The 23,152-nt window shown below is 36.4% G+C and overlaps 1 protein-coding gene across 2 annotated transcripts in view; it reads left to right on the top strand.

Annotated features, from left to right (window-relative positions):
* The window catches only part of PLXDC2 (plexin domain containing 2), a 412,799-nt gene extending 389,873 nt beyond the window's left edge, over positions 1-22,926 (top strand). For both annotated transcript variants that reach the window (XM_036345506.1, XM_036345495.1), the window contains one exon: positions 13,013-22,926. In XM_036345506.1, coding sequence (XP_036201399.1) covers positions 13,013-13,129 — 117 coding nt within the window. In that variant the 3' untranslated portion in view covers positions 13,130-22,926. The remainder of the gene's footprint in view (positions 1-13,012) is intronic.
* The last annotated feature ends 226 nt before the right edge of the window (positions 22,927-23,152 follow it).

The raw sequence follows: 23,152 nt of genomic DNA, 5'->3' as shown, positions 1-23,152 counted from the left end.
AAGAGTTTTTCCTTTAAGGTATTCCTTAGTCTTATTTCAGTCTTAAAGAAAACTCAAGGAAAAATTAATTGGTTGAAACGTAATATTTTTATTTTTTAAAGGAGGCAAAAGATGACATTCACTTTTGATGAACTGCTACAAGGAAGGAAAGATTAGGCTAAACCTTACTCTGAAATAGTTTGACACTCTCCTTAAAGAAGCTATTTAATTAGATGGCATTTTTACAGAAACATAGTAAAATATAAGGGAAAATAGGGGAAACTGGTTTGATTTTCCTTTTTAGGACACTGGATTTCTGTGGTTTTCTTTTCTCTCTTTCTAAGATGCTAAATTTAATTCATGTACATCCCTGAATGTTTTTGATACATCAGTTCAAGTTCATGGTGAATATATATATATATATATATATATATATATATATATATATATATAATTTTATATATATATATGATTTTTTTTATGAATGTCATCTTGTAGGTAACATATTTTAATTTAAATTCCTAAAACTAAAATATTGTTTTTAATTTAATGAAATGTTTTCTTCCCTTCATTGGGAACAACTATTAAAACTACTAAATAAAATCTTTAATACTTCATTGAGTTCTCTGCTCTAATTCCTTCTTAATTACTATTCCCTAACTTATTATTTTTAATGGTGCATAAAGCCATCAAATAAATTATATATATGTGTGTGTGTGTGTGTGTATATATATATATATATATATAATTTCATATATATATAATTTTACATATATATGAAATATCTGCAGGGAAGTTAGTAGCTGAAAGATCCAAATGAATAAATACATAAAAACTTGCAGAGCTATAATTCACATGAGCATCTGTAAGTACATGTTATATATTTTAAGTGTTCAGATCCTTCCTCTGTTACCTCTTTAAAAGGAGATTATTTCACTTACAATATCAACTGTCCAGTAACTTCTTCCTTGTGACTTTGGTAACTGTTCTTTGTTAAAATAAACACTTAAGTCATCTTGTTTGTGGAGACAGGAATAGAACTTTAATTTTAGCAGTAATTATTGCTTCACAATAATAATGAATTTATTCAATTATAAGATTATTTTTCCCACTAATTCCACATACAATAATTTTTTTTCTGGCAGAAATACAAAACAGCTAAAAATAAGTTGATTATTATGACATGCTTTGTTTTATAAATAATACTAAAGTGATTTGTGATTGGTAGAGGATTAAGATTTTGGATTTTAGTTCCAGATGTTAAAAAAAATTCAGAATCTAGAGGATAAAAATATAAGGAGATGTATTTTAAATGACAGAAATAATCACACTAATGGTAATTCTATTAGAAGAGATTAGCCAAAGGTACTTTTAATTTGCAAATAGAGTAAGATTAGTTTGCTCTATTTTCTTGAGGTGATGACTTTATAAAATCTTTCTTATATAAACAAAATCATTTTGATTCAAAATTAAAACTCCTTTTTATATTAGTCAGAATTATTAGTTATATTACTGCCTTCTCTCTTTCAGCTAATTATAGCATTTATATTTTAATGAAAAAGCCATTCATCTGTTCAAAAAAGCTTTTTATGAACACTGACTCTGTGCCAAGTGTTGTCTTTGCCAAAGACTTTGAAGGAGAAATTATACTTGTTTTGTTAAAAGAAGAAAACTTTTTCTTTTATAAAAAGAAAAATTTATGATAATTTTTTAAAATCTTAGTGCAATGTAAAGTTCTATGGTTCTAATAAGGAGTGATCCTCTTTTAATTTTATATATTTTGTTTTACCTCTCAATTTATGTCACACATAGTTTTCCTTAGTTTTTTTAATTTCCCTTGATGTTGACTTTGAAATATATGTGATTCAGTAGCTTATAATTGTACTTGAATCTCGAATATATACAAGTTTGATATGGAGGAAATTTGATGTAGAGGAGGATAAGAACATTGAATTTTAGTGAGAAAAGTAATATCAAAATGTATAATTTAGTATGTGACTGTCAAGCTAAAAATGTAACACATTTCCTAAAAGACAAGAAGGCATCTCACCAAAGTGTAGGGTGCATTCTGTACCCTATGCTTATAGGGGAACATGGCCAGCCTAAAATGTGTTCAAAGGAGAGAGATTAAGAATATTAAGGACCTCTGATCCATGCAGGAAATGGATGAAGGAAAAGGAAAGTTCTAGCACAGATAAGTATAAAAGGAAGAGCAATATAGCTCCTCACCAGTTGTTAATTGGCTCTCACATGATTGAGTATCTGACTTGATCTGAATGGATCTGAGGGATGGACACGAGGTTCTCTGGGGAGAAACTATGAAGATATGAATATGGGCTCAATAAAAAGACATTCTAATAATCAGAGGCACTCAGAAGTGGCACTCAGGCCAGTACACAGAGCATCCTATCTAATAAAAGAGAAACATGGTAATTGGCGTATGACCGCTACCCTTCCCATTGGCTAATCAGCAAGATATGCAAATTAATTGCCAGCCAAGATGGCGGCCAGCAGCCAGGCAGCTTGAAACTAACATGAGGCTTGCTTGCTTCAGTGACGGAGGACTCCAACGTTCCCCGCCTGCCTTGCCGGCCTCTGAGCTTGCAGTTTAAGAAACATTGTAACGAATATAGAAGCTAAACAAAACCCCAGAAACCAGCTTTCAGCGAGCCAGGATCTCAGAGCTGGAGTTGATACAGAGTTTCGATTATAGAACCGAAACAAACCAGATGCCTGCTTTCAGGAGCAGAGGCCTCAGAGCTGGAGCCTCAGAGCTAAAGCTGGCCCAGAATAAAAAAAAAAAGAAAAAAAGGAGCGGTTGGGAGCTTCCGTCACCCGCCAGCCTGAAAACAGCCCTCAGCCCCTCACCCAGACTGGCCAGGCACCCCAGTGGGGACCCTCACCCCATGGGGTTTTGGCCAGCCTGGGTGAGGGGCTGATGGCTGTTTTCAGGCTGCCCAGACCCCCTTCAGGGTGGGGGTCCCCACTGCGGTGCCTGGCCAGCCTGGGTGAGGGGCTGATGGCTGTTTTCAGACTGACCACGCCCTCTGGCGACCGAAGCTCCCAGCCTTTCCTTTTTTTGTGTGTTTTTTTTTCTATTCGCTTCAGTGTTTTTCAGTGGCCATGGTGACTGGAAGCAGGAATCTTGGGTTTATTTACCTTCTATCATTGAAACTTTGTTGCCTTGAGAGGAGGCAGCAGCTGGCTAGGAAGCTTGGCTTCTTCCATCATTTGGGCAACCAAGCCTCCTGCTTGCTCCAGCTCGATGGCTGCCGGCTGCCATCTTGGTTGGGTTAATTTGCATATAGCCACTCTGATTGGCTGGTGGGTGTGGCTTAAGGCATAGCAAAGGTATGGTCAATTTGCATGTTTGTCTATTATTAGGTAAGATAGCAGGTTGAGCTGTAATTAATGAATTTAAGGTTCATTTTGTCCCTGTAAGTGTAGGATGTTCTTGTGTCCTCTCCCAAAGTTGAAAGATACAAAACAAAAGCAAAGTAAAATAGAAGTCATGACTGTACATGCTTGCAGTTTTTGAAGACATCTCTTTTTTGAGTAACACAAAGTGAAAAAATAAAGGCATACCCACACAGCAAGGAAGACACAATTCTCCTATCCAGAGTGTATAAGTATTTATGCAGCAATAACCTGAGATTAGGAAGGAGCACTAACTTTGCAACTTTTAAGGGAGTTCATATTATAGCTAATGCCTTAGATTTCATGTTCATCTCTCAGAATGCCAAGCAAGACTCCAGTTTGTCTTTTGTAAAATGTCTGCATAAAAACAAAGGCTTTTATCAAGAAAAGAACTGATTGTAAAGTGCTTTAAACAAACCTGTCCCAATGAGTGGATACATGAAGCAGAAGAAAGTAACATAGAACCAGATACCCAGTGCTGCTTTTTCCTTTCTTCCACAGTCCTTTCCACAAATGAACTTTTTAAATCTTACTAAGAAGAGAAGTTGACAGTCAAATATATATGCTTCTTTATTTCGGTAGGAGAAGCAAAGCATACTTGGCATTTTCCACTTAGAAATAAAGTCCTCTGTGTTTTGCGTTCTGTCTTCATGCTTTTTCTTTCTCTCTCCTAAGATTTAAACTATTTTGATCATTCAAAATCACTTCTGTTACTGTTTCCTTCTTTCACACTCTGCCAAGGAGCCTTAGGGAATTTTTAAATAATGTGTATTCAAACATATTTTCTGAAATTTAAGTTGGCATTTACCACATTTCTATGTTATTTAACTCTGTGGTCCTTTGTATCTTTATATTATAATCACTACTGATGGACAAAGTGCTTTTTTCTTCTCATTTGAAACTCTCTTGTGCTGATAAATTATTCAGTTGAATCACATTCCAAAGAGGTGCAAATTTGTTTTCCAGAGAGGGCAGGGTGTAGATCCCCAATCTTTATTAAGAGGAGAGATTCAACCAGTTAGCTTTCCTCTATGAATCTCCTCTTAAAGGAATAAATCATTATCTCTGACTGACCTCCAAATTATAAAGAGACAAATAAATATGCCTTGCCTTGCTGCCTTTATAAGCCTACAATAAATACTCATTCATTCATCTCCGCAGATAGGATAAGAATTGCCTATAATGTTTTTCAGTGAAAAGTGGGTATAATAATAAAGTATTCTAAGTAAAAGATTTTATAGTTAATAAATGATATAGTGTCCAATGATATAGTCTTCAAATGATTAGTGTCTACTCTTAAATTTGATGACATAAATGATTTTATTGGGTTGTGCTATAATCTTGTCATTAAATATGGATTAAAGCACACAACATTTTAGGACAGAAAGCAGTTGACTACCATTGTTAAGTCATGGGTAAATAGAGCTTAATTTGCCAGCTTTTGTTTGACCTCACAATGTGAGAAGCACATCGATGCTCAGATACAAGGAACTTTATGAGAACAACCTCTTAAGGAATACAGCCAGTCGTGCCGTCACACTAACTCACATTAGACTTGTATTAGAACATTTATGGCCAGAGCAGCATTATCTTGTCTTTTAACCAAGCCACTGTGCAGCAACAGACTGGCCTGTAAATTCAATGCAAATTACTTTTCCTCAGATTAAATTGCCTATCTAATAGCAAAGTATTATTCTAGTTTAGCAGAAAACAACCCCTGTGGCAACGTGGTTCAGACAATCAAGAGGTGCTGCCAAATGTAGAATCAACATAATATTATGAGCTAACGCTAAAGAAGACTGGACATTTCTCAGCTTGTATCACCGGAAATCAATCACAACCAAAGCTCCTATTTGTGCAGTGCAATTTGGTAGATGTGATTAATATCACAGGGGTGTAACTAGAGTAAATCTAATCCCAGTTTGCCTAGACTGTCCCAGTTTATATCCGCTGTCCATTACCATTGTTCATAGTTCTCCCACTCTAAAACAATGTCATATGGTCACCCTGTGTGTAATCATATTTCCCAGTTTATTATATATGTGGACATATAGAACATACAAACTGTAAAGCCAAATATCCACATATGAATTCAATAATAATAAAACAAACATCAAAAGTATAAGCAATGCTGAATAAAGAGGGCAGTTAAATACCATAAAATTCTTAAGAAAGATAGATTAATCGGGGGGATTTCATTTAAGAGGTAGTATTTGAACAGTCTTGAAAAGTGTTACGCTCTGCCTAAGCAAAGAAGAGGAGATGACATTTTACATGGAAGAGAAGTACATGATTTCAGAAAAGCATTAAGTCGAGAAAGGACAAGAGGAATCAACTTATTCAGCTCTCTATTAATATCTATTGACAGGTATATTTTCAAATATAATTTGAAAATAGAAAGGGGGTGGAGAAAGCTAGTAGAGGAAAAGAATACTTGAGCAGAATTAGAAGGCTGTATCAATAATCCATGTATGACTTGATAGTTGAGAGCTGAATTAGGGTATCCATTGAATGGGGCTAATTGAAGAGCCACATGAATGAAAAAGATAGAACTTAGCAGTTTTCACTTGCATGAAGTTTGTGTCTGAAAGTGCTTACAACCAATCATCTTTTATTCTTACCTACTTCCCAATGAGGTTTGTAAATGTAGACATTTTATTGCTGTTCTACAGATCAGCAATTGAGATTCCAAGAAATTAAACAGCTTCCAGCAACTCTGTAGCTAATTGGTGGTCAAGGTGTGGAGGGTGTCCTGATTCTCTGCATTGAATGCATGAGGTGAAGAAGAAAGAAGGAAGGAAAAAGACAAAATCTGAGCAACTGGGAAATTTGTTTCCAGGAACAGAATTAGAAATGTCAGAAGACAGAGTTCGTTTAGGAATGAACATGAGGGGTGGATTTTAAGCAGATTTGGTTTGAGCTGGTGGTCAAATCACATTTGTGCCTTTAAAAAAAAGCACGGGGGAAAAGGAATGGATGAAGGTGAGAATATAATCAAATTGAAACCCAATAAAATAAAAAAGAATGCTAGGGACAGAGAGAGATTAGTGTTTGTAGCTAAACCTTAGGACATGTTAACATGTAGTGTTTATAAACCAGGAAAGGAGGCAAATTGAAGAGGGAAAAAGAAATAGAAAAGGTCCAAGGGAATAGACCAGCATAGCAAGCCAGCAAATAGGGATGGAGTCAAGAATGGAGGGTAAGCTGCACAGTGAAGGGCTCTGAAGAAGTCACAGCATAAGAGGGAAAAGGTACCACGAAATGCCTGAGACAACGCAGGAGAATGAAAGGTGACTTCTAATCTATATGTGAAGATCCGGGAAGCTTTCTTGTAAATAATGTGAAATGGATAGTGTTTGGATAGGCAAACATAATGCAGTAAATTATGGGTCAGATGAGTGGGAATGTCACAGGCAAAAGCTCAGAGCGGGACACTCTGGGATATGGACATGGGACCAAGAGAAATATGGTTTGACAGTGTTCTGAACCCTCACTGTGCACCTGACCGACCTGAAGAATTTTTTTAAAAATACACCTGAATAGTCCACAGCCAGAGATCCTGAATCAGTTAGCTGAGATGGGCTTCAACCTAAGTCCTTTTATTTTAATTTTTAAACCTCCCCCGGTGATGTTATTTGTAGTGAGGCCTGTGAAGCACTCTGAAAGAAAGGCTCTGAAAGAAACTAATGGACACTAAATGTTTGCAATGTATGATTAAAAGATGTTTCTTCCCATATGAAAAAAAAGTACTTAATTTAACAGCTAATGGAAAAGCACTTAATTTTTGTTTTAAGAATATTTTCTCTTTAGAAAATCCCTTAAATAATATGATGGCTCTGTTATCCCAGTGTGTAGCTGTTCTCTACATGCTCTGGGACGATTCTCATCTCAGACATGTGCCAGCTCTGGGTTATGTTGACTAATTCTTCAGGCTCATCACAGGGCAGTTCGAGAATGAAGGCAACATACTAATGGCAAGTAATTGCAAGCTGAAGAAGAGGACAACAAAACAGCTTCCACCTGAAGAAGAGCAACCACTTTCAGATGAGCAGAAAATGCGTGAAAGGACACTAGGGCTTTCTTCACACGGTAGTTATTTCTGGAATTCTTGGCCAGCCCAGAAGACGACAAGTCCATCTGAGGATTCTTTTTAAGGAAAAAGTGACCTATGATCCATGATGCAAAGAAGCACAACCACAGACAGGAGTAGTTTCCTTTAATTAGATTGCAAGTTTGCCTGGCCAGGGCCCCACAACATTGTGTTTCCGCATGGAGAAGGTTGCCACGTAAAATAGAGGACTCCAGACAAGTTGGAATTTCAAATTTAAAAATGAGTACTTTTTTTTAGTATAAGTGTGTCCAATGAACTATAGTTTTTAAAAATTAGTCACTGTTTACCTGAAATTCAAATTTAACTGGTGTTCTCTATTTTGCTAAATCTGGCAAACCAGACATGTAATTTGTTAAAACTGAAATAATAGTCAACACAAAATAAGGAGAATAGAGATATTTGGAATTTAGAGTTCTATAAAAGAAAAAAGAATCCCTTTTCATGAACAAACTTTATCAAAGCTAAACACGGAAAGGTTAATCCAGCTGTACAAGGAGGGTTCAGTTCCCATGAAGGCCCATGGGAGACACAGGAAGGTCAGAGTTTAATACCGTTTCTACACTCACTTTTAAAGACGTTCCTTTTTGAAGAGACCTTAGTCACCACCCTTGCTATTCAGAGTGTGTGTGTAGTGTGGTCCAGCAGCAGCAGCACTGGGGCCCTGTTTGAAACGCAGAGTTCCAACCTCCCCCCAGACCTAATGAATCAGCACGTGCATTTTAACAAGATCCCTTGTGACCTGTATGCACAGTCAAGCCTGAGAAATGCAGATTTAGTTCTGTAGTTTCCAAAAACATGCTCTGAGAAGGTGTAGGGTCCACAGGCTCCCTCATGGCTCAGGAAGAGCATGTCAGCAGGGGCTCCTCCCTCCCAATGAAGGGAGACCTGCTCTGCACAATCTGGTTTGGATTACAAGGGAAGATTTCAGTGGAACAAAGGGTCTGTGACAAGCACTTTTTCAATTTAAAAAGAAAAGAAGTTGAAAAACAATCATCTAGTTTATTTCATTTTCCAAATGGGGAAACTGAGTAACAAAGCCATCATGTGACTACCTAAGTCCTCTGATGGGGACTAACAGGTGCTGTTTCAGTCTGATCCCAGCTTCTTTCTACGACCCCCTGTTCACTGAAGAAGGCAGCACAAAACACCAGAAGTTTCCAGCCAGCTGCTTGTCAAGTGTCTTCCAACTGAGCCTTGAATTTTAAATCTGGTCCATTTTCTTTTACACTCATGCCTCGTAACTTCCTTTCAAAGCTCATCTAACCCAACTCAAAGGACTATTTGCTTTGCTGACTGAGCTCGAAGAGAAGTCTCCAGCTGCAGTTGTGTGTACACTGCTAACTGAGGGTACCCTGCAGGTTTGTTTATATATATTTCAGCTAATTATCGTGCCACAGACCATTGAGACAGATCTGGATGACTGTTCAATTAATAGTACTGAAGGAGTAATTAGGGAGAATACCTGATTGCGCAGCCCACCCAAGCCGGCATATCAATGTGAACATTGACTTCTGAATGTAATTAATCACATAAATAATTCTCCAGCATGAAATTAGAGGTCACCCACGCATTATGCCCGCAAATGTTTTAAGGCATTACTTCCCGAATTTCTGTAATGAATTCCACTACACTCTGATTTGAATTTTTCAATTTCAGCATACATCCTGCCCTGCTAGCAAGTGATCCTGTTTCCCCAATCAGTTTCTGCAGGAATGTGAATTCGCTGTCCTAAAAAGAAGTCAGATTTAGACATGTCTAAGCCTTGAGAAAGACATAAAAATGCAGACTTGTGACCACAACACTTTGTGGCAGTGCTAGACATCAGGTGTCTAGACCCCCTTGTCCACTGGATAGATGCCTCCTGTTATAGCATCAACTTCAGAGATTTTTCCCTCACAGAGAACTGCCCCCGTTATTTTCTTTTATAAGGAAACCTTTGAAGGACTGAAGATTGACATAGAAAAGCATTTCAATCAGGACTAATTTATGTAGGTTTCCCTTAAATTTAGAAATCCTCAAAGTTCGTGAAGAGAGGCAGGAGGGACAATAATCAGAAGAACCACCATACAGAGGAATTTTTATATCACTCTTTTCTCCCCCACAACGTTAAAGGCAATTATCTCAGACAAGCCGATATAAGGATCCTAAGAGTTTAGAGGACAAACCCTTAGATAATATTTTACAAGTGAAGGAACAAAGGCCCAGAGAAATCAGATGATTTAAGATCATATAATTAATTTGTGTTATATGTGAAAGTATTCTAGAAATAAAGCAGAATTTTGGTAAAGTTATTACTCTTTGGTATCTTTAGGGCTAAGCTAGAGATATCAAGAAAATGTAAAATCAGACCAAACTTTTTAAAACCCCAGTTGTATGATATTTGTTAGAGTTCAATTATGAATTTTAAGATATCATTATCAACCAAAGGACTTATATGCATGCATATGAGCATAACCAATGGACACAGACAGTAGGAGGGTGAGGGCATGTGCGGGGGGATGGGGGTGACTGGGGAGAGGTCAATGGGGGAAAAACAAGACTCATGTAATACTTTAAACAATAAAGATTTTTTTTTAAAAAAAAAGTTATTTAACAAAAAGAAAAAAAAGAGCTATATTAAGATATCATTATCAAAAAGGGCATTTTATTTTAATCTAGGCAAAAATAGCAGGAGTACATGTACATACTCCCAAAGGGACCAGAAACTACTAGCATGTTCCAAACCTTTCTTTGGTCATATGTCCTTCAACACAGCATCTAGCACCATACTAGACATTTCTGATTTTGTAAATATTTTGTGCTTTCGCTTTGGCCCAATAATTCTACTTCTGAGAGTTTATAAAAGGAACTAGTAAGAGATATATTCATCAGATGAGTAGCAAAGTTAGTCAATGTAATGTTATTTCTATTGTCAAAAAATGTGGAAAACTACCTCAAATATCAAGTTGATTATATAAGACATTTAGTTATAAATAATATACGCTACAAACATTTAAAATAATTTTGTAGAGGCATAGTTCTTTTTCAGTGTTTACTTATGGGGGGAAAAAGAGCTCTTAAAACAGTATGTGCAATGATTCATTGTTCCTAGAAATGCATATAAGTGGTGGACACTGAAAGTTGAAGCAAATAATGTGTGAGTGGCGGGATCTCTGGTGATTTTAAATGTTGATGGGGCAAGTCTGTGTGTGTGTGTGTGTTTATAACAAATAGTAGGAAAAATCAAGAGAAAATTTTAAGGTAATTAATTCAGAAAATAAGTTATGATTATGTTAACAGAGGAAGCTTCACTGTCCAAAGTTTTTGTACTTTATTTGTACTTTATCATCACAAATTACATGATGAGCATTATTAATCCTGCATTCTTTTCAGCTAATACAGAGAATAATTAACTTAATGTTTCTGACTTATTAACAGAATACTAAAGTTGTTGATAAGGGTATATTTTTAAGACTGAAATAAAAATAGAACCATGTTCACAAATTTCAGATAAGCTATACGCAAGCCACTGAATTTTAAGAATTAAGGTCTACAGTGGGGAGAATTAACTTTGGAAGTAGATCTCATTTTAAATCTTGGCTCTGCCATTTACTAACTTTACAAGTGTGAAAAAATATAAATGATGGCGTTCTGCATATCAAATGAGATAATATATAAGTCACCTAGTACAAAGCATGAACTACTGTTAGGAGCTTAACAAAATATAACTTTCACAGGCATTATTATTAACATTCTCATTATCTGGGTTGTACATTAATTAGCGCTAGTTCACAGGCCATACTTGCCAGCTGGACCCACAGGCCTTAGAAATGTGGGGATTCAGAAATAAGACTTAGTTGAGCTGCTTGACTCAAAGAAGGACTAGGGCAGTTGTGGCTTCAGAAGTCCATTTGTGAAGTTACTGAAACCAGAGTAGTGGTCATAAATAGTGAGTACAATGGCATATTGGCATTTTCCCACAGACAGGAGTAACCATGAGTTATAGGGCCATCTGCCTAGAGACGCTTTGTATATTTCTAACGATGATGATTTTTAGTTCCAACAGAGACACACTACCTCTCTCTCAGTTTTAACTTGTTCTTTTGAAAAATATGAATAATTCAGTTCTACTTACATCATGGACTTAATCAGCTAACACATATAAAGCATTCTGACCACATAATGTTACATAGACAGTACATAATATTATTAGAAGGCAAAATGTAATTACCTTAATTGGTATTTTCCCAGGAAGTAGAACTAATACTCATTCATACTTGGTATGAAAATTCTTCTGCAGCCATTAATAATTGACATTGGAATATAATTGGCAAATCTAGAAAGCTGCCAAATGCCAGGATATCTACACTAATATTTAACATTTTTTTAAAAATATATTTTATTGATTTTTTACAGAGAGGAAGGGAGAGAGATAGAGAGTTAGAAACATCGATGAGAGAGAAACATCGATCAGCTGCCTCCTGCACACCTCCTACTGGGGATATGCCCGCAACCCAGGTACATGCCCTTGACCGGAATCGAACCTGGGACCTTTCAGTCCGCAGGCCGATGCTCTATCCACTGAGCCAAACCGGTTTCGGCAATTTATTTAACATTTTTTTCACATTGAAATTCTTTAGGTAGAAATAAACTTCCTTCAATATTTATTATATTACTTACTCCAAAATTGTAGACATAATTTTGTTGACTTTATTAGACTTAAAGAAGACTAATAGTTTCTAGTGTCATTGTGACCATAAAATGAATTTTAGTGTTTGTTTGATGGATGGAGTACTGGGGAGACATTCAGTCCTTTGTCGATAGAAATAACCTGCATTTTAGGACTCGTGACCATATGGGCAATTATTTAGTTCTTAGGGTCAGGATGGTTCATGCCCTTCAAAGCTGGATTCAGTTTTCAGGGCAGGGCATCTGTTAATTTTCAAGCACAAAAAGTAATATATATGAAGTCTCAGCTTAATAAATAATTTTTTAAGATATTAAATGGTTTTCCTTTTAGTTTATTTGCCAGAAAATCTGGCACCTAATTTGAGGTATACTTCTAAGTACCCTGCAGAATTTTATGGCCTTGAGTTTTGAGTAAGTTAATTAATAAAATGAAATGATGTCTTTATTGACTTCTAGAGAAGAGAAAGTGTCAATGGCTACATAGTAAGAAGACATTTTTTCTACTACAGTTAATTTTTACCTAGTTATATTTGCGCATTTGTAGGATCTTTTAGACATAAATATGCATGAGACGCAAAGCTTACCTTTGAGAAGCTCTACATCTGATGGGGGTAGGTATGGCAAATGCCTGTCACCTAAGAGGGGCTGATGGTACCAGAATGTAAATTCAGTCATGGGGCTTTGTGGGTATGTAATTCCAACTGTGGTGGTAATAAGAGAGAATTTCACATATCACTAAATTTAATTCAGAAGTTAATCTAAACTATTTGGCAAATATATTTTCTTCGGATGTGATCACCACCCTGGTGTTCATTGTGTTTTCATTTTCTCTTTTAGAGACGCCCAAGCAGATGGCCTGCGATGAAGTTTCGAAGAGGTTCTGGCCACCCAGCCTATGCTGAAGTTGAACCAGTGGGAGAGAAGGAAGGTTTTATTGTATCAGAGCAGTGCTAAGATTTCTAGGACAGAACAGCACCAGTGCTGGCTTACAGGTGTTAAGACTAAAACCTTTCCTATACCATTAAGACAAAACACACACACACACACACACACACACACACACACACACACACACGGAGCCCTAAGCTGCTGTAGCCTGAAGGAAACAAGATTTTTGGACAAGCCCAGCCCAGGAAGGGTAAGAGAAAAACTAAAACTTATAAAAGCCACCATTTACCACTGAACATAGAATTTCTTTGAGGATGGCATCTATAGTTCACCCAGAACATCTCGTGTGGACTTCCCAGAATTATGACAAGATTAGCGTGCCATCGGCTTAGGTGCAGGGTTGCAAAGGGATCGAGAACAAAAACACTAATAACAAAGCTTTAGTTCACAAAGGATCTACACCTTTGGTTCATATACTCTTCTCCGATGTCTCAAAGATAACTGTGTTCCAAAGCCGGAACCCTTCCACCCAAAAGAGCAATGATGAATGTCAAGATTGCTGAGAAAAATAGCTCACGCAGGAACAACACAAACACAAAATAAGAAATTTTCTATCTTTTCATCAGACGTGTGGCCAAAGGATTGTGTTTTTTCTGGTCTACATCCACCTGTTCCAACAGGTTCATTACTTTATAGGATGAACCTTTATCTGCACAGGAGGTTTAAACTATGCTTCCCTCTTCCTTGTTAATGAATGCCCTTTTATGAGCTGTGGTAGAATTTCCAACCTGTTAGCTAAGGATTAGGAAAGGGGAGTAGCAAATGAAGCTTTCTATTCTCGCTCCTCAGAATAAAACTTGATTTGCTTTACGAAGCATTGCCTCCATTTCCCAACTGTGAAGTCCTATGAAGCCACAGTTGCTCTTGGCTGAAGGAAACAAAAGGATGAGTAGTTCCTTAATCACTTTTTAAACAAAAATGTTAAGGGATTCTTAGTATATGGGTATTTTTTACTTTTTGCCGTTTCAGTACTAAAGGCCCATTTCATTGTCGATTCCCTTCTAAGAAGCCATTCAAGTCAGCATATCCCTGGTGATAAAAAAAAGAATGAAAGAACCCTGCTGAATCATACAGTAATTTTCTTTAAAGCACATAGTAGTTACATAAATATATATAAATATATTTTTCTTTATAACTAACACAAGGCAGGCTCTTGTGACTCTAAGAGTGCATTTTTGTCATGAAGACAAAACAAATGCAAGGTGCATTACTGCATACTTCCATAGAGTTGTAAAATAATCCTTAATATTAGAATATTTTTATGTCACTTAGCAAAAGTGGTTCAATTGGTTACAATGCCAATCGTTGTCCTGCCTATTTGAGCCACCTTTCATTCATATCGACTCCTTCCCTCCCTGGCTAAATAAACCAGATGCCCAACACTCCTTAAATGGAGCTGTCATTTGCCCTGTAAAGAAAATCCAGATCTTGAAATTTCCCCCTGAACGAAGATAGAAAAGGCATCCTTTTGAGGAGGAAAGTGGCTAATATCCAAATACTGAGCTCCTAAAGTTTAAATTAAGGTACTGTGTGTACAACTTCATCGCATCTTGACCCATGAAACTTACATCCTGTGCCAAGAAGCTGTTGGTTTTGATAGGGTACAATGTCTACCATTTGCAGATTCTGGTATCAAGAAGCAGAGATCTCTTAAACAGCACTTCACTAACAGCTTAACGTCTTGTACACAGTGTCTACATTGAATGACAGCAGCTCACTAACAGTACCATATTTATCTACACAACTGTCTCATGTAAACTAATGCCATTTTCCATCCCATACAGTTTGTTTTATATTTTTAAGTACCTGTTGAGGGTGGTAATTTTTTCCTAAGTACTTAGTTCATAATTGCAAAAAAAAAAAAATGACAAACAAGGTGATTGAAGGATGTGATGACAATCTCTCTGCATAGCTTTGTTCAGTTTATATGAACTATCCCAACTTATTTTTTTGTGGAGTAGGTTTGATCAGATAGCGATAACCAAATGACTTGCCAATGTAACTGGTGCAACTGGTATTCTACAAAGACATAAGGGACACTTAGACGATTCCTTTTAGGATAAGATGATGCTTCTTTCACTAGCTTTTGTGGTAGGTGTGGCTTCTCACAGCAGTTGATTGACAGTTATATAAACCCTGCCTATATATCCAACTTCTTACACAACTCTTTGAAATAGTAATGTTATCTTTATACTCTCCCATCTTTCTTTTTTTAAAAAAATATATTTTATTGATTTTTTACAGAGAGGAAGGGAGAAGGATAGACAGTTAGAAACATCGATGAGAGAGAAACATCGATCAGCTGCCTCCCGCACACCCCCAACTGGGGATGTGCCCACAACCAAGGTACATGCCCTTGACCGGAATGGAACCTGGGACCTTTCAGTCCGCAGGCCGATGCTCTATGTCTATCCACTGAGCCAAACCGGTTAGGGCTCTTCCATTTTTTATTCAAGAGAATCGGCCATTCTGTAGAAAAACATAAAACCCTCTGAATTGTTCAGTGAACTAAAGCACCAAGTGATAGATACAACTTTTTGAAAGGAAAAGGCTGCTGAAGTGTGGGAAAGCTTCCTAACAGAACAAAGACTTAAGGGTGGTGAGATGTTTCTGTTGTGCATGAATCCTTTAGTGGTTAGGGGAAAGGCTGACTGAATCCCTTTTTTTCATGAAATTTTCAATCTATTTTATATGTCTCTGTTTCCTTCTTGGTGACCATTTATTGAAACAGAAGAGCAGACATACACGAAGTTTCGGGAAATTCAGAATAGATGCTGATACTTTGAACTGTACATATATAATATATTAAAAAGGACACGTCTGTACACTGCTTAATAAACTATGAGCATAGAGAGAGAATCACAGTTTTAAAAATTAAAAGTAGCAAAGGAAAACATGCAAACTTCTGCAGAAATCAAGTGAATGGTAATATACAGGGAGTTAGTTATTCATCTTCATTATTTGCAAAAATAATATTCAATGATTACATAAAAGTACTAAAAGTCAAGAAGAATACTTTAAGTCAGATAGCAGTGACCACAATGTTGGTTTGTTTATAAAGGGTGTAGACTTCCAGATATATTGACAAATGGAAAACTAAAGATACATGATAAGCTACACTTTGCCCCAGTTATTATTTTAGTTCAAGATACCTAGGGCATTTGTTAATCTGTCACATGTAGCTTCTAGAGCTGGCTGTCCAATCTTATATTCCCTAGACAAATGTGGTTATTTGAATGTAAATTAATTAACATTAAATAAAAATTCATTTCTTCACTCACACTAGTCACATTCAAGTGCTCAATAGCCACATGTGGCTTGTCTCTACCATGTTGGACAATACAGAATCTCCCTGTCGTCACAGAAATTCTATTATGCGGTGCTACTGGGATCTTTCCTTCCAGCCCCCTCCCTTGAGGAAAAAGGAGGAGGATAAAGAAGATTTGGTAGTTCTTAGCTAAACTAAGCATTTTTATTTCAGAGAGGCATGATGGAATAATGAAAAAAAAATACCAGCTGATACAACTTTGAGTGTCCACTATGTTATTTTGGCAAAATCACTTCAATCTCCATGAGTCAGAGTTTGCACTTTGGGAAAATAAAAATATTTGCATCCTATCTTTCCTGCAAGATGATTATTATGCAGACTGACTAAATGTACAGACTTTTAAAACCATATGTCAATGCAATCCAAATAAAGCACGGCTCTTGGTTCAGGACCAGCACACATTTGCATTCAGGAAAAAAGAGTTCATCAATACACAAAGCATTCAAAGACAATCAGATCAATACATTTCTTGAAAAACTGCCAAAGGAGAATACTTTCAAAGCAGACACAAATTACTTACGTTTCTCTTTGCCCATCTTAATATTTTCTCTTACTAATTCCTCTACATGACTTCTCCCCCAACCATCTGTCCTCTCCCACACCAAAGGCCTCTATGTTCATACTTCAACTGGCTCACTTCTTTATTAAGTAGAGTCATTAGCATCTCTAGCTTCTTCTAATTTCCCAGTTTATTCTTCACAGCAAAGGGAGGCTTAGGAGCCGACCAGCAGGCTTCCCTTTAGAAGGAAATACCTCAAACGCAAATAACTTTAAATATATTTTATCCCCGTAACACAAATGTAAGGGGCTGTCACATTAAAATATAAATATGTGGAACTTAATTTTAATTGTAAAAATTTGCAAATGAAGACTATATATTGCATAAAAAGAATAAAATTAATTTAAATTATGCTAATATGCAGATAATACATTTTCTCAGATGAGTATAATTTATTAAACTGTTGGCAAAAAAAAATTCTTCTTATTTCCTCATTCTGAAGAAGTATAAATTTGGTGATGCTCCTAGGACTTACTGCATATTTGAGAAAAAGTTTTGCTATAAGCTATGTTATGGTTCAAGACATCCATTCCACGATAAGAAATGAATATTTAAATAAGATTAACTGAAAAATATATCCTGTGGTTCCGGTTTCTTGCTCCTGTAAAATGTTATTTTGCTTTGTATTTCTTCAGACATTTTTCAGAGATTTTATTATTTTATGTGCTTTACTAATTTCAAAAGATTGCTCTTGCTTTTTCTTCTCATCCCTGCCCCACTCTGGGCATCAGCATCTGTATGCCAGAATCATGGGAGGTCATCTAATTCAACTTTTTCATTTCACAGATAAGAAATTGAGTCCGAGAGAGAAAAGTAATTTTCACATTGTCATAACTAGGTCTTGAACTTGAAACTCCTGTCAGGTTATTTTTGTTCAAGTTCTCCTTGTCCATACTCCTTTGTCAGCACGTAAGGTCAACCAAGCATCTCAGAAGGCACAGTCCTTCTAAATTCTAGCTTTATGTGCTATATGACTGTCTACTCTGTTCTGTAGAACAGTGGACCAAGCTTCCTCTATCATGTTGCTGTTTTAAGAATGGCGCCATTTTAATAACAATCTGTGGTTTCAAGTTCTAGCTATTACAGGATCTTTGTCTGGGTTTTCAGGTTCCTCCCCGCTCCCCACTCCTACCTGTTACTATCTAAGTTAACAATACTATTTCTTTTTGCCATTTAAATTTTTTCTGCCTTTGTTTCATTTCTTCCCCAATGTACCTGAAAATGAATGATATCCATAGCAGGTTTTCTTATCATTTATATAATCACAATTTTTAATTGCTTTCTTAACTGTCTGAACTTTTTTTTTGTCCTGAGAAGGTTTATTGTTGTTGTTGTGTTTTGTTTTTTTTTTTGTTTTTTTTGAGCAAATATTATGAGGCTGCAGCATTACCTATTACATATATACTCATACTACATTGTGTTTGTAAAGCACTTTACATTTTAAAGAGCACTTTCATTCATTCCTTTATTTTTTTATTCATTTAACCACTCAATCAACTTAAATATTATTGAAGATCTTGTGGCATATAGTAATAAATACAAATAGTGATAATTGTTTGTAGTATGGTAAAATCCTCAAACACAATTTGGCAAGAAGGTACGATCAATATTATTTCTTTATCCAATTCCAATGTTCGATTCTACTTAGATAAGGAACTATCAAGTATTTGCCTGAAGAATGTTTATGAAAAATGGGACATCGTTGCATGCACATCTGTGCTGTTTGCTCTATTTTAAATAATGTGTTAATTTCATTAATGAGAAGAAAATTATATATCCAAAGTTGTGCTGGACACAGGAGAACTTTCCAGGACACTTGAATTCTTTCTGACTAAGCATAATAGTTCACCTTCTTGCACCAATATCTGTTGCATTTTTTAAAATTATCAACTTCGTATTTTTTAAGATATTCCAGAAACACCAGTGTATCAGAGAAGCATTTGCACTTTAGATGTGTATGGCTCTTTGTCATTTATCAGACCATCTCAAGTGTCCTCAACTTCAGCACTGTTGACACTTTGGGGCTCATTAGTCTTTGTTGGGGAGTAGGGGTGGAAGTCCTCCTGAGCATTGTAGGTTGTTTTGTCAGTTTCCAGAGCTTCTATTGACTATACGCTCTCTCTCTCTCTCTCTCTCTCTCTCTCTCTCTCTCTCTCTCTCTCTCAATGCAGTTGTGACAACTAATGTCCCCTGGCGGGATTGGGAAATCTACTGAATTAGCTAGTGAGCAAAATATATCAGGATAAAAAAAGGAAATTTTCTGTTTCCCTTATCACTTAATGTTTATCATAGGTAGGTTTGCATTTACAATAAGACTTGGAATCATAAACTCTTTGCATTAGACGGGACTGTAAAAAGTCACTATTTCAGCCATAACCCAACATCATGTCCTTATCTATTTCTCCATCTCTTGACTTTACAAATGTTTTGGGAGAAGATTAGTTATCTCTGGAAACTTGGTAGCTAGAGATTAGGCTGTTTGGCAGTTATGTTTGCTGCTATAACAGCTACTGTGGTAACATTTGCTTCAGTTTGTGGACTTGCTGTAGTATCTCAGAAACTGTAGCATCTCAGAGACTTTGCTTTGAGGAGTTTTCTTTTGGTCACTTCACACATCTACAAATCTTGTTCCTTTATCTTTGGCTTCCAAACATGCAGAGAAGTTGAAGTTCGGCGTTTCTAATTTTAAGTATATCTGGATGAGCTTTCTATTTCTGATGCTGATTTTTTTTTTTTTTTTGGAGGGGGGCCCTCTGTGGGGGCAAAAACAAAAACAAAACATTTGACTGTCCCAAGTAACTGAAAATTGGGAGTTTCAAGTCAGGCCAAAGTTTTTACTAATTTGTTGTGCCTTATGTCAGTTTTCCTGTAGGGTCAATCATTTCCTACGTATAAATCTGAATCCCATCCGTTGTGTCTCTTCTGCACCAATTAAAATACCTGGAGAAGTTATACAAAGTCAGCCTCTTGATATTCCCACAAATAACAACAAACGCCCAACTGGAATATCATGTCTCCCTTTATTCCTTTGCTAAAAGACCAACCAGACTTTGAAAGCATTCATAATTATTGACTACAAGTTGCTAGTATGGACACACAATTGAAAGCCTTCTTTGCAAAGTAAGTCTAAGGGTATAGAATACTGACAAGTGAGCTCTCATAAGACAATCACGGAAATCAGAAAACCATAACCGAGGAGAGCCTCAAGTGTATATATAATTTTCTACTCTACTACTGTTCTATCAGACAATATGGTGTTACTTAACATTTTGGTTAAGTGGATACTCAATTTCAAATTAAAATGTAATACCATTGCCTCGTTATTGCCTCACATAACTTTTAAACTATTTAGTGCCCACTGTTCTCACAATGATTATTGCCAAGAAGTAAGGTGGTAATTATGAGAGTAAAGTTACCTAATTTTTTGAATCAAGTCTCCCTAGAAGTTTGTGAATTACATCATCATTGGCTTCTCAATGTTAATTCTTGTTAATTTCCAGATCACTGTCTACACTGAAAGATTTATGTTCCTTTAAATCCAGAACAAAAGGCTGGAAAAAATAATGCAAACCATATGCTAGTACTCATCTTTTTCTAATTTCTAAGATTTATTAGCATTTGAGAATTACTAAAAGAAATTCTCTCCTAAGGAAATACAGTAAAAAATTTTGATGTGCCATGTTGATTTTTAAACATAGTCTCTGAGTCCCCAAGCATTATAAAACTATGTATTTATATCTCTTATTCATCACCCAGCTAAAAACCTATTGTGCCTATGGAATAGACACATAGCATGAAACTAATTTTAGAAGTTTGCTATGTGGGGAGAGATAAAAACATAGGAGTGGGTGGATGGGGGGTAATTCAGAGAAAAAATAAATATCAAAATATTCTACCAAGCAGAGTTTTCAACTTCTTCAGAGCAACGTGTAAATAAATATTCAATTAGGTTCAGCTCAAATTTAGGTCATTCAGATACTGGAGCACAGATCCTGCAAATTATGCTAGAAACACATGGCATACAGAAAGTAAAGGATGCCCCTAGCTCCTCTAAAACTCAGCCATCACCTGCCTGTACTTCTATGGCACTCATTATAAATCGCTGAGGCCTTTGCTGTAGGGAGTTGGGTTACTTACAGTCAGGGAATAACCAGAAAAAGACTTGTATTTATCTTCCTGTGACTTACAAGGAATGTTCTTTGATTCCCTTATCCCAGGGACCACGAGGGAGCCAACCATACACAGGCAATAAGATACAATGAAAACAGAAGTAATTTTTCTGAGGAAAAGATAAGAAAGGGAACTTTCAACTATGACCCCTAGCTGGATCTCTATGAAGTTTGACCATCGCAGGACCCAGACTCGAGGAATATTGTCTAGACACTGTAGTCGAGTCTAAGTCATCATTTTCAAGGTGTTTGAACAAAAATACACTCAGTTTGTCATATTAGTAGCAGGGCAATAAATTCTCAAATTAAGTGTCCTCCACCAGGCGACTCTGAAAATACCATTATGTGAAATCAGAGCTTCTCTTGCTAAGAAATGTTAAAATAATTTTAGGGCAATGAATTAAGTTTCTTTAGACACAGACATTTTGTATATATTATTACTAAATTCTGGGGCTCTGTCTGACAGGGTTCAGTTTTTTCAGAGGTTGGTCAAAACAAATCTTTCATTTGCCTCATTTGAGGTATTTGGACAGTGCCTGGGAAGTACATTATTTTCAGGGGGGGGCGGGGGGGAAGACAGCCTTTTTTGCATGCCAGCAGGGATCATGGGAACTCCCAATGCCAGGAATTTACTACTGTTTCTGGTAATTCTGCTTGTAGTAATTTGAAATGTTGAAGTGTGAAAGGAAAAGTTGGACACCCAGGGGGCTGTCTGTGTTTTATGCCAGTTGCACCAGCACACAGAATATTTGTAAATGCCTTTCAAAGTGGGTATAATTGTCCCCTTTGTCAGGATCACAAAGCCCACTGTGGTGCCGCTGAGAGAGAACGCTGCGGGGGAAATCTGACCTTCTAACTCAGTCAGCCTCCAACAAGAGGAGAGACTGCGTGGGTGAGCACAGCACATTGCAAGCTAGTTTCTCACTGGTTTCCATCAAATCAAGGACATGCTTTTCAGGTGAAGGTTAATTTTGCAGAGGTTTTCCAAAACTTAATTTAATACAGTGCTTGGAAAACTGAGCATTTTGAAGTTACTCCAGTCCTCTGGGCATCATTTTTGTTTCCTTTTCTATATTAATAAGACATTCCAAGGCTGAATTCTTCACGAAAAAATAACATACGCATATGACCTCATGCTTGATGTACCTGAACCTGCAAATGTAAAAATGATTGTGTCTAAATTTGCACTAATGGTGTCTGATAGCAGAAGAGGTGTGATCTCTACTGAAATCCACTGTTTAAATTCCGTAATTCAGATGCTACATACTTCTGCAAGCTTCTTGATTATTTTCACTGTAAGAAAAATTATCTAAGTTTGAATGTATTTCCTTATAGTTCATTGATTTGCTATCTAAAGATCCCTATGATTGCAATAATTCATTAAGTGTTCTTTACACAGCTTCTTAAGTCAAGTTTTTCTATAGTTCTTCTGGTCCTACTTACACTACATGGGAAATCTTTTTCTTTCCCTGGTAATAATTTTGTAAGAAAGCCAGTGTATCGACCACCATCGTGACAGAATTCATCTTTAAAGGTCTGGAAGCAGGTGGTGACCAATTGTTACCTGTGTTTTCTCTGTTGAATGCTATCTTCAGAATTAAATCATGTTTTGTTCTATTTTTTTTTTCACTTTCAGTTGAAGTCAACAAATTTGGGATTTTAGAAAGGGGAGAAGGGAACAATTTGTGTAATACTGCTGTCATATTTAACTACATATTAAAAACAATAAATGATCATTTTGTTTTAATTTCTTAAATATGTTTACCCTTGTCTTTCAACATATTTTTGTTTCATTTCCACCTTTGGTTTTAGAAACATTTTACCTGTTGCAGAAGACAATCAGTGAAGTGTCCAGAGCTACAGGATAAGGACACACAGGAAATCCTTTTTGTTCTGAGCCTGTCCTAGTGAGGGTGCCAATACCAACTAGAATGAGCTGTAGAAAATGAAGGACCTAGAATGGCATCTATGCA

This window comes from Myotis myotis, unplaced genomic scaffold, assembly GCF_014108235.1.
Source record: "Myotis myotis isolate mMyoMyo1 unplaced genomic scaffold, mMyoMyo1.p scaffold_m19_p_1, whole genome shotgun sequence".
In the NCBI taxonomy this organism is placed as follows: domain Eukaryota; kingdom Metazoa; phylum Chordata; class Mammalia; order Chiroptera; family Vespertilionidae; genus Myotis; species Myotis myotis.
The sequence above is the reverse complement of the archived record's forward strand: the minus strand, read 5'-3'. Positions and strand labels throughout refer to the sequence as shown.